The sequence below is a fragment of the Opisthorchis viverrini genome (assembly GCF_000715545.1).
Source record: "Opisthorchis viverrini unplaced genomic scaffold opera_v5_26, whole genome shotgun sequence".
NCBI classification, from domain to species: domain Eukaryota; kingdom Metazoa; phylum Platyhelminthes; class Trematoda; order Opisthorchiida; family Opisthorchiidae; genus Opisthorchis; species Opisthorchis viverrini.
In genome coordinates, this window is record NW_008751683.1 from 962,449 (window position 1) to 975,356 (window position 12,908).

At 44.4% G+C, this 12,908-nt stretch overlaps 1 protein-coding gene across 1 annotated transcript in view; it reads right to left on the minus strand.

Annotated features, from left to right (window-relative positions):
- Window positions 1–12,908, minus strand: part of T265_02264 (hypothetical protein) — a gene marked incomplete at both ends in the record, with an annotated part of 41,384 nt that overhangs the window by 5,990 nt on the left and 22,486 nt on the right. The window contains 6 exons of the mRNA XM_009166468.1: window positions 2,436–2,556; window positions 3,752–3,882; window positions 6,008–6,132; window positions 6,731–6,848; window positions 12,037–12,182; window positions 12,228–12,390. Of these exons, the coding sequence (XP_009164732.1) occupies window positions 2,436–2,556; window positions 3,752–3,882; window positions 6,008–6,132; window positions 6,731–6,848; window positions 12,037–12,182; window positions 12,228–12,390 (804 nt within the window). The remainder of the gene's footprint in view (window positions 1–2,435; window positions 2,557–3,751; window positions 3,883–6,007; window positions 6,133–6,730; window positions 6,849–12,036; window positions 12,183–12,227; window positions 12,391–12,908) is intronic.

Here is a 12,908-nt window from a genome sequence, read left to right on the forward strand (position 1 = left end):
CGAACTGTTATTGATCAGAAATCACAGTAAATGTAGGGAAATGATTCGCGGTTACGTTATACTTTAGAGTGTTGACTGCGGAATCGGCATCTATTCATGCATATTCACCCACAAGCTGCACAACTCCATGAGATGTGTTTGCACTCGGATGACCTGTCTCTCCTCTTCCGAGGATAGCAATACGCTTGGCTTCAAATTTACTCAAGCCTGTACAGATAAAAGTCCCCCCGGCTGCTCTGTCAGGTGTCAGACGTTTATGACATCTCAAACCAGGATTACAATTTTTAAGCATTTCTGAAGGTTGTTGTAATGGCGAAATTTCGACCGTCTTCAATGTTGAGCTCTATTTTTCAACTGGCCACAGACGTGTTTTGCCAGGACGCGAATGTCAGCCGTTCATCTTAAGTAAGCTGCAAGAGGAGCATTCGGAGTGTATTCAAGTCAGCTGACCTTATCTTGTTCGGAAATTTTGGTTCAGGCTTCGATTTGACCACTGAATCGGCAATGTAACTAAAGTCTGTTAAGCAACCTTACGAGCGTCTATGTTCCTCTGCAACAAAAAAACGTAACAGTTCGATACACTATAATCTCGGTATACATGCGCAGACTGCGGTTATATCGAACGCGTGCATGTGGGCGATCAAGTTCATCAATCACCAAACAACAATCAAATGTAGATTGTCAATTTTGTAGAATGGATGTTACTGAGGCAGCAGAAATTTACACACCACGCAATACTCCAACTATTTCCTTGAATGCAGGGTAGACTGAGACCGGTTGATTAAAGGCGGGTTTTAGAAGCATTTGTATTTGGAGTATAAGGCGATGCTACCTGAAAGGACGATGTGGTTAGTCCACGCAAATTCCGCAGACAAAGCAGTCATTCGCAAAAAACAGTACACGGATTTTTGACACACACACACACACACACCATCATTCTCGCCAAGAAACGTTCCGAGCTAACGAGATGACCGTCTAGATGGTGAGATTGGCATAGCATCCTCGTGATCACGGAACAATTCCGACACAGCGCAGGCCTGAAAAATATACACTGTGCCAGTGCGATCTATATTGCTTTGTGGATCAGTGATTTGGTATCCAGGAGTGAAACCTTCTTGTCAGACCACCGGTATCTGCGAAAAAGTGTCAAAGTCTTGTAGAAACAGCAGACTAGCATCGCTAAGGTAGGTCAGATGGTTGTTAGAAGTAACTCTCTCGCCACAGAAAAGTTAGTCCACTCCCTTCAGTTACCCTGGTTAGGCCATACATTCCGCATGCTAGAAGACCGTGCACTTCACGCAGTTATTTCTGCCCAATTCCGTGCTGAACGGAACGGACGGAACAGTTGTCAAAGTCCCACATCCAATGGCGCTTCTACACCAAAGCTATCATCCTTAACTTGCGACCATCTTAACTTGGTCCAACATTCGAAAACACTGTTTGCAGTCCTGAGGTATCGGACACCCTGTGACTAGCAGCCCCAGTGAAATTCGCATTGTTGATTGACCCAACAACTATCAGATATTGAATCTGGTCGACAACAACATCGTCTCCCGATAGAACGAAGCACACTTTTAGTTGTATTATTGTATTGTCTGGGCTGCAGAGGTACCATTTTGTTGTGCCAAGTTTCTTACGAAAGATACTGTCCGACTGGCATTCAGATACTGTCGACGAAAAAGTGACGGGCAGTGTGCAACATCGAAACAGGTAACAGTGACGGCAAGTTCCACGCACTAACAACTTAGCAGTTTCAAATGATCCAATTAACTCTTTCATTATGTACTAATCGGTTCGGTCATTTGGATAACCCATGGGAAATATGCGATCACGTGATCGAATGAACCTAATGGTGGCTGACTACCGTTCGTGGAAGTGGTCAGGCTCAAGGTCTGAGCGATACATCGCACCAGATACACACTAATAAAAGTGGAGATCCCTTCCGACAGCTGAACCCGGACTACCATTGTTTTCACGTTGATGAGTTTCGATCTACTCCATGTCTCCCCAATCACATAACTGGCGAAAGCAAATTTAAACATCTTGTGAAGTTTCAGATCAGTAAAATTGCAGCCAGCTTCAGATACTGTTCACGAGCAACCAATGAAGTTTCGTAGGGTTCAACCAAACTGAGACAGCCTTTAATAAGCAGGCGCTTGGAAAATCAACATATCAGTGAACATCAAAACGAATTTAGGGTGAGGCTTACGATTATGAACGTTTTAGCAGACAACGTGGAATGTGATATCTAGTTACGCAATACATGGGAATCTAATACATTCCCACACACGGAGAGAACACAATTTTTCGACCTCAAGATGGCCTACTATTCCAGAAACCCTTGTCATTGGTGCCAGCGATAGTAGATGGGATCAACTCCGTTATAGGCTACTCACAGCCGGCGATCGAACCCAAGAAAAACAAATACGACGTACCAGGAGCTGATGACTCAGGGCCGACCAGAAAAGATGTTCAAAATCGTTCTGCCGCGTGTCCGCGTATTCGGGTGCTATGCCCAATTGAAAGACAGGGTAGATATTTTGTTTAAGCTGCAACCTGGATGGAGCGAATGAGGGAAGGGGTGGAAAATAAGTTAGAACACTCGTTTCCATTCAAATCAGAATCAGAATCTTGCAGGGTCCATTCAGTGCATGGTTAATATGCAAACCAGAGCAAGCACGAAGGCTGAAATACTGCCAATATGCCTGAGCCTAGAGGAGGCAGGTCAGGATTAAACTAAAGTGTAGAACACTGGTAAACCGCCATGGTATAACGATTCTGCATGGTCGAATGTCCTCATGCGTGCAAGAAAAAGATACACAGAAGAGAAGCCTAGCCCCATCCTACCGAAAAACATCCGACAATGTCATGCATACTGGATAGAAACTGACGGCAGGAAAGATAGTAACTTCAGTTTGCTGCTTATACTTTCATATGTGCCCTCCTTGAACCATGCAATGTACGGAAGGTTGGCGTCATTCCGTTCACCACTTGGAAGGAGGCAAAAATAAGTGAACCACAAGTTGGGCTGGTCTCAGATACTCATCTTCCTCCTCTGAAAGTCATAACGTTACAGAAACCTTCGGGAGACTATCCAAAGTGATTTTCTTGGGATGCAGCACCAGCGGCGTTCAGTCGAAGCTCTCACACCTAGGTGATACATTCAGTCTACAGATACCTCACTAACTTGAACGGTGGGGGAGGTGAGGATAGCATGTGATGTGGAGATTCCGTTCGAATGGTGGAGAGATTACCAAACCGAGAAGAATAAAAAGCAGGATGCTCATCGCTCAATCAGCTCATCACACGCCTGTACGTGGACTTGCCGATCGTTTCCAAACGGCTATCCTTAGTCATTAGGGTGTGAAGATAACAGCTGGTTGGGAAAACTGTCGTCAGAAGAGCAGAGTATAAATTTGCTTACAGAACCATCGGAAAAGCGGTAACTTATCAGGTGATGAACAGAAAACAACAAGAAAATCATTAGCAAAACGTAACTCGTGACAAAATCGGATGCTTTAAACTCGTGACAAAATCGTGATGCTTTCTGGAAGGTTAACAGTAAACTATCCAGAGTAAGGCGCTTAGATAGAGAACGTAGGACAGAGGTTATCCGTCTTGGCTAATGTAAGCGTCCTAGCATTCGCATTGTTCTACTGCCTGACTGGTCATAGACCATACAACCACAACGCGAGACCTCTATGGAGGCGTTTAATGACCTCGAAAGAAATCGCAATATACTAAGACTTACATTATGCAAACATTGGGATCAAAACAAGACAACAGGATGCGACGAGGACCGGCAAAAGAGAGAATTTCTCTGAGTATTGTGTCCACATAGAAGTTATATTCGAAGAAGTTGCTCATCTCACAACCACCGGCCTGTGAAAAAGAAACAAATTTTATAAATGTTGGGCGATTATGGTTTTTTGTTGAGTTTATGCTTCCTGGATAAATTTCGCATCACCAAGCGAGTCACACAAGGAAATGATTTTCCATTTTCAGAGTGTGTTCGGTTTTCAAGGCAAGTCAGATGGGAGCGGCGCACAAGCACTGAACAACTAAAATCCTCTCAGGTTGGTAGCGTGCCCACGCATTGGCAGCTCGGGTGAGTTAATTGGCCGTTGATCAGGTCTAAACTTATCCGTTTGCCGAGCGTGGCGGTTGGCTTGCAAACGTTTCATCACCAAGCGAGGGGATACTGTCAGCGCGCGCACTGGAAGTTACATCCTTGCTACCTATGCAAGTATATAAGTGCAGCCAAACCAGTGTCATTAGGTGTATGGTACATGCAGTGTGGTCGGACCTCGGTTTAACATCATTTGGTGTTCTAGTCGGGTAGCTTATTCCCCTTGACGCCCATTCTGACATACAATACCGTATCTGTGGTTCCAAGAAGCTGCTTGAATGCGCCATCAGTACTACAACGTCAAGTGAGCTGAACCCGTTGCGGGCAACCAAAGATGCTAAACCTTCAGTAATGCTCAACACTGCACCGGTGTAACTCTAGCTCACACAGTGAACTGGTCAACAACCCCCTTTTAGCAGTCTCTGGAAAGTTGAACTGAGACATTGTTTATCTGTTCGTTCCCATCACAGCTAGTAAACTGCATGATAGAAAAGCACATTTGGTGAACAGCAACACAAGTTATTACAAACGCATTTGACAATAATATTGTAAGCACCTTCACCAAAGTCCTATTCTTGGGTGTGTTTTTCTCTATAACTCCGCTTTCACTGCAGCTCTGCCGAACAAGCTTCAACATCCACTTGCCATTTTGTCCTTTAAGTGAAGCCAACCAATGATTAAAAGCCTAAAATGACTGTACGGCTGTTTCATCCTTATTGAGAATCATCCATAGTGAATACCTCACGAAACTCAAAATAGTTTCGAACCCGCGACCGCCAGGCCAGTAGCCTGAACACTTGAACGTTCAACCTGATCAGCTCACACTTAGGCACGATATAACCCAACTCGTCCTTCGATCACGGAAGCCGCATGATGTAGTTACTTGCCAACTGGCTCCAGGAGTCACGAATTCTCACATGGAAGTTGCACTCATCTTTTGAAATTATTCTTCCCCTGAGCTATCAATCTATTGATGGTAGTGTGGGGAGACTCGGTAATTTTCAACTGAGATTTCGTCTTGTAAGCGGAGCTTATCTATGCCGAGAGGCACTGTACAGCTGTTTCATCCTTGTTGGAATTCAGCAGCAGTGCGCAACTTATGAGACTTCAGGGAGTTGCGAACAAGGTTTTTCATTTACAGGACAAAATCTCAATTGAAAATCTCCAAATCTCCTCACATTGCCAACAAACTTCAATCGGTCGTTTTTTGTTCACCTCTTGGTTGTTTATGGGACGGTTTCTTATTTACCTCATAGTACGCGAAATCGGGAGGATAGTCATCTTCTCTTCCCTGTCTTCTTGGTGTATCTCAGTAGCTGTTACGGCATACTGAACTGAAGTGCGTCTGGTGTTACAACAATGATGAGTAATTCTTCACACCCAACACCGCCTACTGTAAACGAGAGATTTTAGCCTCCCGTCCATGCCAGGTTAACTTGCAATTAAGTTTAACTCCATTGTCTATATCCTCACGGTGCGTTTATCGGGCCCACTAACGGTCATAACACTGATGAAACATGCACTTGGTGCATGGTAAAGTTTAAAAGCGCCGTCCCTTCATCGGCTGGAAGATCGACACGGAAATTATTGAACCGCTCTGCAGTGTTTATTCATTATTGTTTACGATTCAAAGAACCTCGGGGAAAGTTCTAACCGACGCTTGAGAATGTTCACCTTTCGGAAACTTTGCGCGAGTGTGGTTTTTACTTTCATGTCTGGTAGACTGTGCACGTTTGGTTCCTGTTCATCAATAAACAACTCCACAGTCAAGGGCACTCTTCCTTTCACCAGCACACTGACTCCGAGCAGACGTCCAACAGTGAAATGCTAAGTGTTCATCGGTTACGTTATAAGGAAAATTACAGCCAGTTTCCTTACTTTGAAATCCATAGGATATTTCACTTCTATCACGAAGCCAAGATCAGGATCCAGTTCATTAAAACAGGAGCGAAGAAGTGGGAAAGACTGCATCTCGATTGGATCCAAGTCGTCTTCATCCATTTCTATGAGGTGTAAAAGCAAAACACAACACCGAGTAATGTGTACAAAATGAACGCGGGTATTTTCGTAATTTGATCGATCCACTGCGGGTATGGCTATCCCTTTCTAGAAGGGTTATCACTGGATAATTCCTCTGAAGTGGCCTCTCTTCTGAAGCAAGGTAGCAAACTAAAGTGAGCGTAAGTGAAAGCACACGGCCCTGAATATTACCCGAACGAGGGACTACAAGGTAATCAGTCATTCTGTATTTCTTGTAGATATCAGGAACCGAAAAATCCCCCATTTGACGTCCTCGCCAAAGGCGTGCTGAGCCGGGTTGCATAGAATAAACGGAAGTTAGTTAGATCGTGGATTCAAATCACGAAAATCTTTGACCTCAAATGAACTGTATAAAGCCGACTGAAAATAATACACAAGGCGAACGGAAATGTGTAGTAAACGGATTTTAAGGACACAAGGTGTTGTTTGGCGAAGCTGAACTACCAGTAGTACATAAGAGGACGAAACACGTTAGAATAACCTAGTCAACACCGGAAGTCACTTCACGAACTAACGCGGAAGGTGACAATCATCTACAAGAAAACAACGTGTAAAACTCACTTTCGTGAGTGTGAGGTTCTTGCAAAACACTCGAATGATGAACTTTCAGTTCACGAAGGTCGTCATAGTTCAAGTCCTTAATTGCGATTGGAAGATAGGACAGTCGACCACCACGTTTCTATGGACACAAGTAAGAATATTAAAGTGTGTGTGTGTGAGAGGGAGAGAGAAAAGCAGAGAGAAACAAACCATCATAGGCCTAAAGATAAAGAACCCTCAGGTGCCAGTGCGAGCAAGGTTCGATAGAAAACAACGATACTGCATAGTACCCACCATAATACATCTACACCTCCTATGCCGCACCATGCAAGCCGAACGCAGCACGCGGCTCGATGACCCCAACCTTCGATTAACAGTCGGGTCGTGTGATCCCAAAAGAACAAAACTCAAGTACTGTTTCAAAAAAAGGCAAGACATACCGGTTCAAAAAGTCCTCAGTAGTTTTCTCACCGAAAACTGGTTTATCGTAGGAAATATAATAAGGGGTGACCGGGACACGAAACAATGCTGAACAGAATATAGTTGCTACTGGGATCAGCATGTGTTAAAAACCTGAGATAAAATGGAGTGGGATGACTGAACGCGTGACGGTTCAAATGAGGATCACAGGTTGCCACCCTATGTGATGAATTCGGCAGATTTTGGTAGGAAGTTTGAAGATTACAAATGAATCTTAACAAAGTCGGTACACCATAAAGGCTCAACCAGATCCATCCTTCTTTACTCAGAAATTAGGGAAGGAAGGGCTTGTTGAAATCTACATGACCAGCTTCGAGCAAACATTAAAACAGTGTTCGCTAGCAAGACCATGGAGGCTTTCATTTTGAATCTGTCCATCTTTGAAACAGTGATCCATGCGATGACAGGTGCCAGAATTCTACTACTTCAGAGCACAGAAATGCTATTCCTAACATCCTCACGGAGAATCTGATAAGTACCAAATCTAACGAACCAGGGCTTGAAAATGTTAATCAAAAGGCAGGATATGATCAGTCCTGATAAACAAATCAGTAGGCGATTCGCCCTTATTGAAGCCCATTAGGCTGCGGGTGTCTTTGGTCGCAGCGCATGCGGGTACTGACCACAACTGACACGCATGACGAAGTTGAATCAGTGATTCTTTGGCTCCGTCCGTGCAATGAAATTCGTCAAGAAACTGGCTCCTAATTCTTAATTTTGTTTGAAAACGTCAAAGGAGTCAGTCGCGTCGAAACAACCCGAAATTTCTTCCAGCAGCTAGTTTCACACACAGGGCGAAACCGATTAGTAGTCTGATCTGGAAAATATCCAGCCGTTATCTCCTTCAAACTCGCCCACTGTATTGATAACATCACACCAAATAAGGAGGTCCTGAACGGCACAATCTACAGATGCACCATTCAACTACGAACAAATGAACCAAGTCAAATGAAGGACTTGTTTCTTCCAAACAACCTCGACTGGTACGACAAAAAAAAACTCAATCAACAGACTCAGACTCATCACGGTCGAGTAGGGGGGCGAGATGGCCCAAGTGGTTAGAGCCGCGAATTTACTGACCGGAAGGTCCGTGGTTCGAATCCGACCTCCGCCACTCGACTTCCCCTGTTTAGGCTTGGGCAACCCAGCCCTCGTGCTTCCTTCGGGTGGTATGGCAGCTAGGCACCTGAAAAGTGCTACAGCTGAATACTTCTTCTCACAATCGAGGTGATGAATCGTCGATGAGAGTGACTCCAGCGGCTAACACCTCATGTTTAATTTGACCTCGCTAGAGTGGTTGGGTTAGGACAGGAATCTGTGATACGATCACATTGAATCAAGTACAAAAATAGCATAGTATTCGCCAACAGTGCAAACTCCACCCAAAGTTGTGTAACAGCACAAAAAACAAAATTCTCGATGTGGATGCAGATGGAGAATGTTCGTCTTGTTGTAAAATTAGGCTGACAGAAAGTGACGGACAGTTACACCAACAAAACAAGTAACTGTCAATCAGAACAGGGCGGGGTAACAAACATCCGGAGCCAGCCATGACGTTAATAACTCGTCACAATTTATTAATCTCTGTAAGATGACTTTAATCACAGTACATGGAAAACCAGCTGGAGGTCTTGAAACGCCAAGAAGGATGAGATCTTGGGCGACCAATAACCTCATCCAACATAAAATCAGCGAGTAAAACTGGCCAGAACCCCTACTGTGATCATCCTGCACACAACACAAGAGTGAAGGAAAACATAGACGAGAGATTCAGCTGGACTCAGTTGAGTCTTCATTATGGGGGCATAATCAAGCAAACTGATATGGGTATACGGCAGCGAATCACCAGTGTTCTCAGCTAGTGTTGCTGCTAGTGACGATGGATGACGATGATGATGAGCCTCCCGTCAAAGCCAAATTAATGTATAAATGAGTATTTTGGCAAGAGAGTGATCAGTTTCAGGTCCCTACAACCTACGTGCCTCAGGTCTCCAAACGGATCAAAAATGAGTCACAAATTTCAGTCAGAACACTATTTCGAAGTAGAAAAGGTTGGATAGTAGCGTTTGTGGCAAACAATCAACCGGGGGATATGTACTGTGCTCAACTGAGTAAAGTGAACAAGCCTCTTCATCCACCCAAATCAAGAGATCGCCGGAAGAGCGATTAACCGTAGGTGAACCGTCAGATGAGCACACAGCCATGCCAAGAAAGGCGGATAAGTTTTTATCCGTAGTTGGCATCAAAAAGGTTCGAAATAAAAGCAGACATTCAGCTGATCGTACCGCATGTCGTGGTGAGTGAATTTAACACCGTGTTAAATTATTCAGTGTATTGGAACGTGGGTAACATCGTATTTCCATCAGTGTAGTAGCAAAGCGCTTAGGGAACGCAGTAAACAGAATAGCCGAATTGCTATTTATTCCACAGAAGTGATGATGAATATTAATACCACGTTATAGACCTGGGACAAAGTAAACTGAGCAATTACACTCTAAGTAGCGATGATGTCCTTACACCGAATAACATGTAGCTATCAGTCGACAGTGGTTGAACAGTCGGATGTTTTTACAGCCAAAAACTGAATAAGCTTTCTACGGATTCGGCCAGCAGAATGATAATGATGTATGTTGCCTTAAAACCTTATCCCTTATTTGTTTGTTTTGATTGAGTAACCAAAGTAGAACCAATCGGGTTGGAGGTTACTTCAGTTGTTTTCTCACGATTACTGACTCCTGATTCGGACAACACCCGGTCAACTTTCGTGTATCTCTCATCTTTTACACTGAGAAGTAGAAGCTCTAGCAGAAACATTGAGGAAACTGCGAATCAGGACATGGGAGACCTGCTGTCTTCATATGAGTGTCATGCTATGTGGGTTGAAAACGGCGACGACCAACTGAACTTTGACCCACCTGCCGCGTCTGGTGTTGCCCTAAACAACCCTCAAACTCAAAGAGTCAGAGGCCAAGGTGAGCGGTACGCACGAAGAGTGTACAAACTCCCGTGAAGAAGCATCCTTAAATAAAACAAATTCACTAGTGTCCCTTGCGACGCAGTCTGGATTGATGCCTCTTTGAGGGAGCAGTCCGCATTGTTGCAAAATATATAACAAGGTGCAGGTTGCAAATCTAGGGCTTCACCACAACCTACTACGACAGGCGTTGCGTGGGCGATAAAATTGATGTTGATAAAGACCTTCACACGAGAAAGCATAACATTACGCCAATAACGTCAGTGCTTCATTGTAACGTTGGCTGGAGTTGAGATATTGTGTGATGGCTTGCTTGCAAAGTTGGTCAAAGTGGCCCCCTCCAAAAAACTGGAACGTCCCCGTGAGCGACATTCGTCCAGGAGGCAGGGGTCATTGCACTCGATCAGTTTTAATGTTCCAATAGGGTGCGAGATGAGTTAGTGGTTAGAGTGCGGATCTAGTGAACGTAAGGTCCGTGATTCGAACCCGGCATATATATATATATATATATCCAGAAATCGGAGATTACTCAGGTGACAACAAAAGGTATTGGTTTTGGAAATAAAGTAGAGGTTTGTTTTCAGCTATCTTTCAACGGCCCCTGTGTGGCATCCTGTCGGGCAGCACGGTGTATACTCCCGAAAACCTGAAGGCCGCAAAAACCGTTGAATTCACCGGAATTGCGTGCAAAGCCATCACCAATTAGTTCCAGCACTTAAGACCATTCAAACAACGCAGTCAAATCGTACCGCAGAATGAAACCCAACAGCTCCCTCAGTCGGATGCATTTTTACTACGAAGATCTATTTGAAATAGAGATAGATAGTGCTATGGCAAGTCTACCCTATGAACATACGCTCGGTGTTTTTCCGTTACGCTGACACTCGATCACGAAAACAGGCCCTGGTATGATCACCAAATAATCTAAATACTGTTGTCAGGCAATTCGGTGTTCACTTTGCACATTCAAAGCTGGGTGGGTACATCAACAAGCTTGGTCATGACCTCAGAACCACAGTAGATAGTGAAGAAGTTTATCGGTCGGATGGCATCGTTGGTGTCCTGACCTTTTAATTTCATTCAGATAGCTTGAACACCTCTATGTGAGATTAGTGTGCCAGTGAAGGCTAAGGCATACAGCGCAGCAGTGCGTAATGTTGCTTTAGGGTTGTGATGCCTGACCATTGTGCGCTGAGAACAAAGTACTACTAACACTGTCTTCGAAGCATTATACAATATCGTCAGGATATCTGAATCCCAAGACTGAAGTGCGACGAATGGGTTTTGGCCACAAAGCCGTTGTTTTGGTAGGCTGATTTGGAAGCACGGACTACGTTGGGTCGGCTATGTGCATAGTATGCCATTGCCATGCGTGTTTGCTGGTTCCAACTGGAAGATACCATAAGATGGGCAACGAATGACCTTCAGGTAAAAAGTGAAAAACATAAAAGTGGGTCTCAGATGCTTCATCTCCGAAGTCGAGGTATCACGTTGGAGCCACAAGCTACGGCGACCAGCAACATGCATGCACGGTTCACGCAGCCAAAAGTAACTGAACAACATTTGAAGTTCGACGTCATGCAGCCCACCTGAAACTGTGGTTAGACTGTGCCCATCGACTGGATCAAGACGAGTAGACCATTCCAGTATTTACCTTGGAAGATAGGGCGAAGATTCTACATGAGAGATTAGCTTTAGTCACTTATTTGGTATCCATTACAAATGAAAATTACAGGTGGATATACGACTGGGAATTTGTTTTCGAGGACATAGAGGGGCATCTGATTGGATGGACCAGTAGCTGGGATTAGGGAACGCCGGGATTTATTTACTAGCATGCGCCATACAAAACAGCACTGATAAGACAGCGTACCTTTCTGGAGATAACAACGGCTTCGTAGTCATGGTAAACAACCACCTTGTGATCTTTCGTCAACTGCACGTCCATCTCAACAAAGTCTGCGCCCTGTGGATAACATGATTCGGGGTTTTCGGGAAAACGGAAGAAAATGGATGCGACTGAGTTTAGGTAAACAAACCTATAGATGAAAACCACCCACTCACTCAAAAACCAGAGAAAAAGGGTACCACTTGCAGCGCGTAGGTGCTCGGCGAGGAGTATCGTGTCCGTTGATAAACTAAAGTTGTAGGATGGGTGTTCGGAAATCCAATGAAGTTTTGATTCGTTACCAAACAGAGAGACATCTGCAGACAGGCATCGACGAATCTGACTTGATAAGTCACCGGCCCTGGACTATGCTAAAGCGGTGCAATGCCTATGCAAAGAAGTAACATATTTATATATTGAACATTCCATTTGTCTCACGGTTAAACCACTGCTCAGAGGCAGTCGTACAAACATGTAGCACTCGTGCTTTAATCTGGGAGGAGGATACTATGCTGTTCTGGTTATCGGTATCATAAAGATGGCAAGCAATTTTATAAGTCAGCCTGGACTGGACATCCCGAGAAACTGTTACTTTGGAAGGATGGGAGAAGGTTAATGTAGACCTTGAATAGACATCAATCGATCGAAGCGAACCAAAGTAACAACCAACGCCACTTCAAAAACTAGGCAGCATTACCGCCCAACTCCAACTTAGTGTTGTTGTCTACCCACGCCTAAAATTCTACAGATTCCACAATATAGGAAGGTTCTGATACCATCGTATTAATCGTCTGATAGCTCACCAGGTTAGAGCGTTTGGTCGAAGTTTAGTGGCCGAACCGTGGTATAATTTGTTG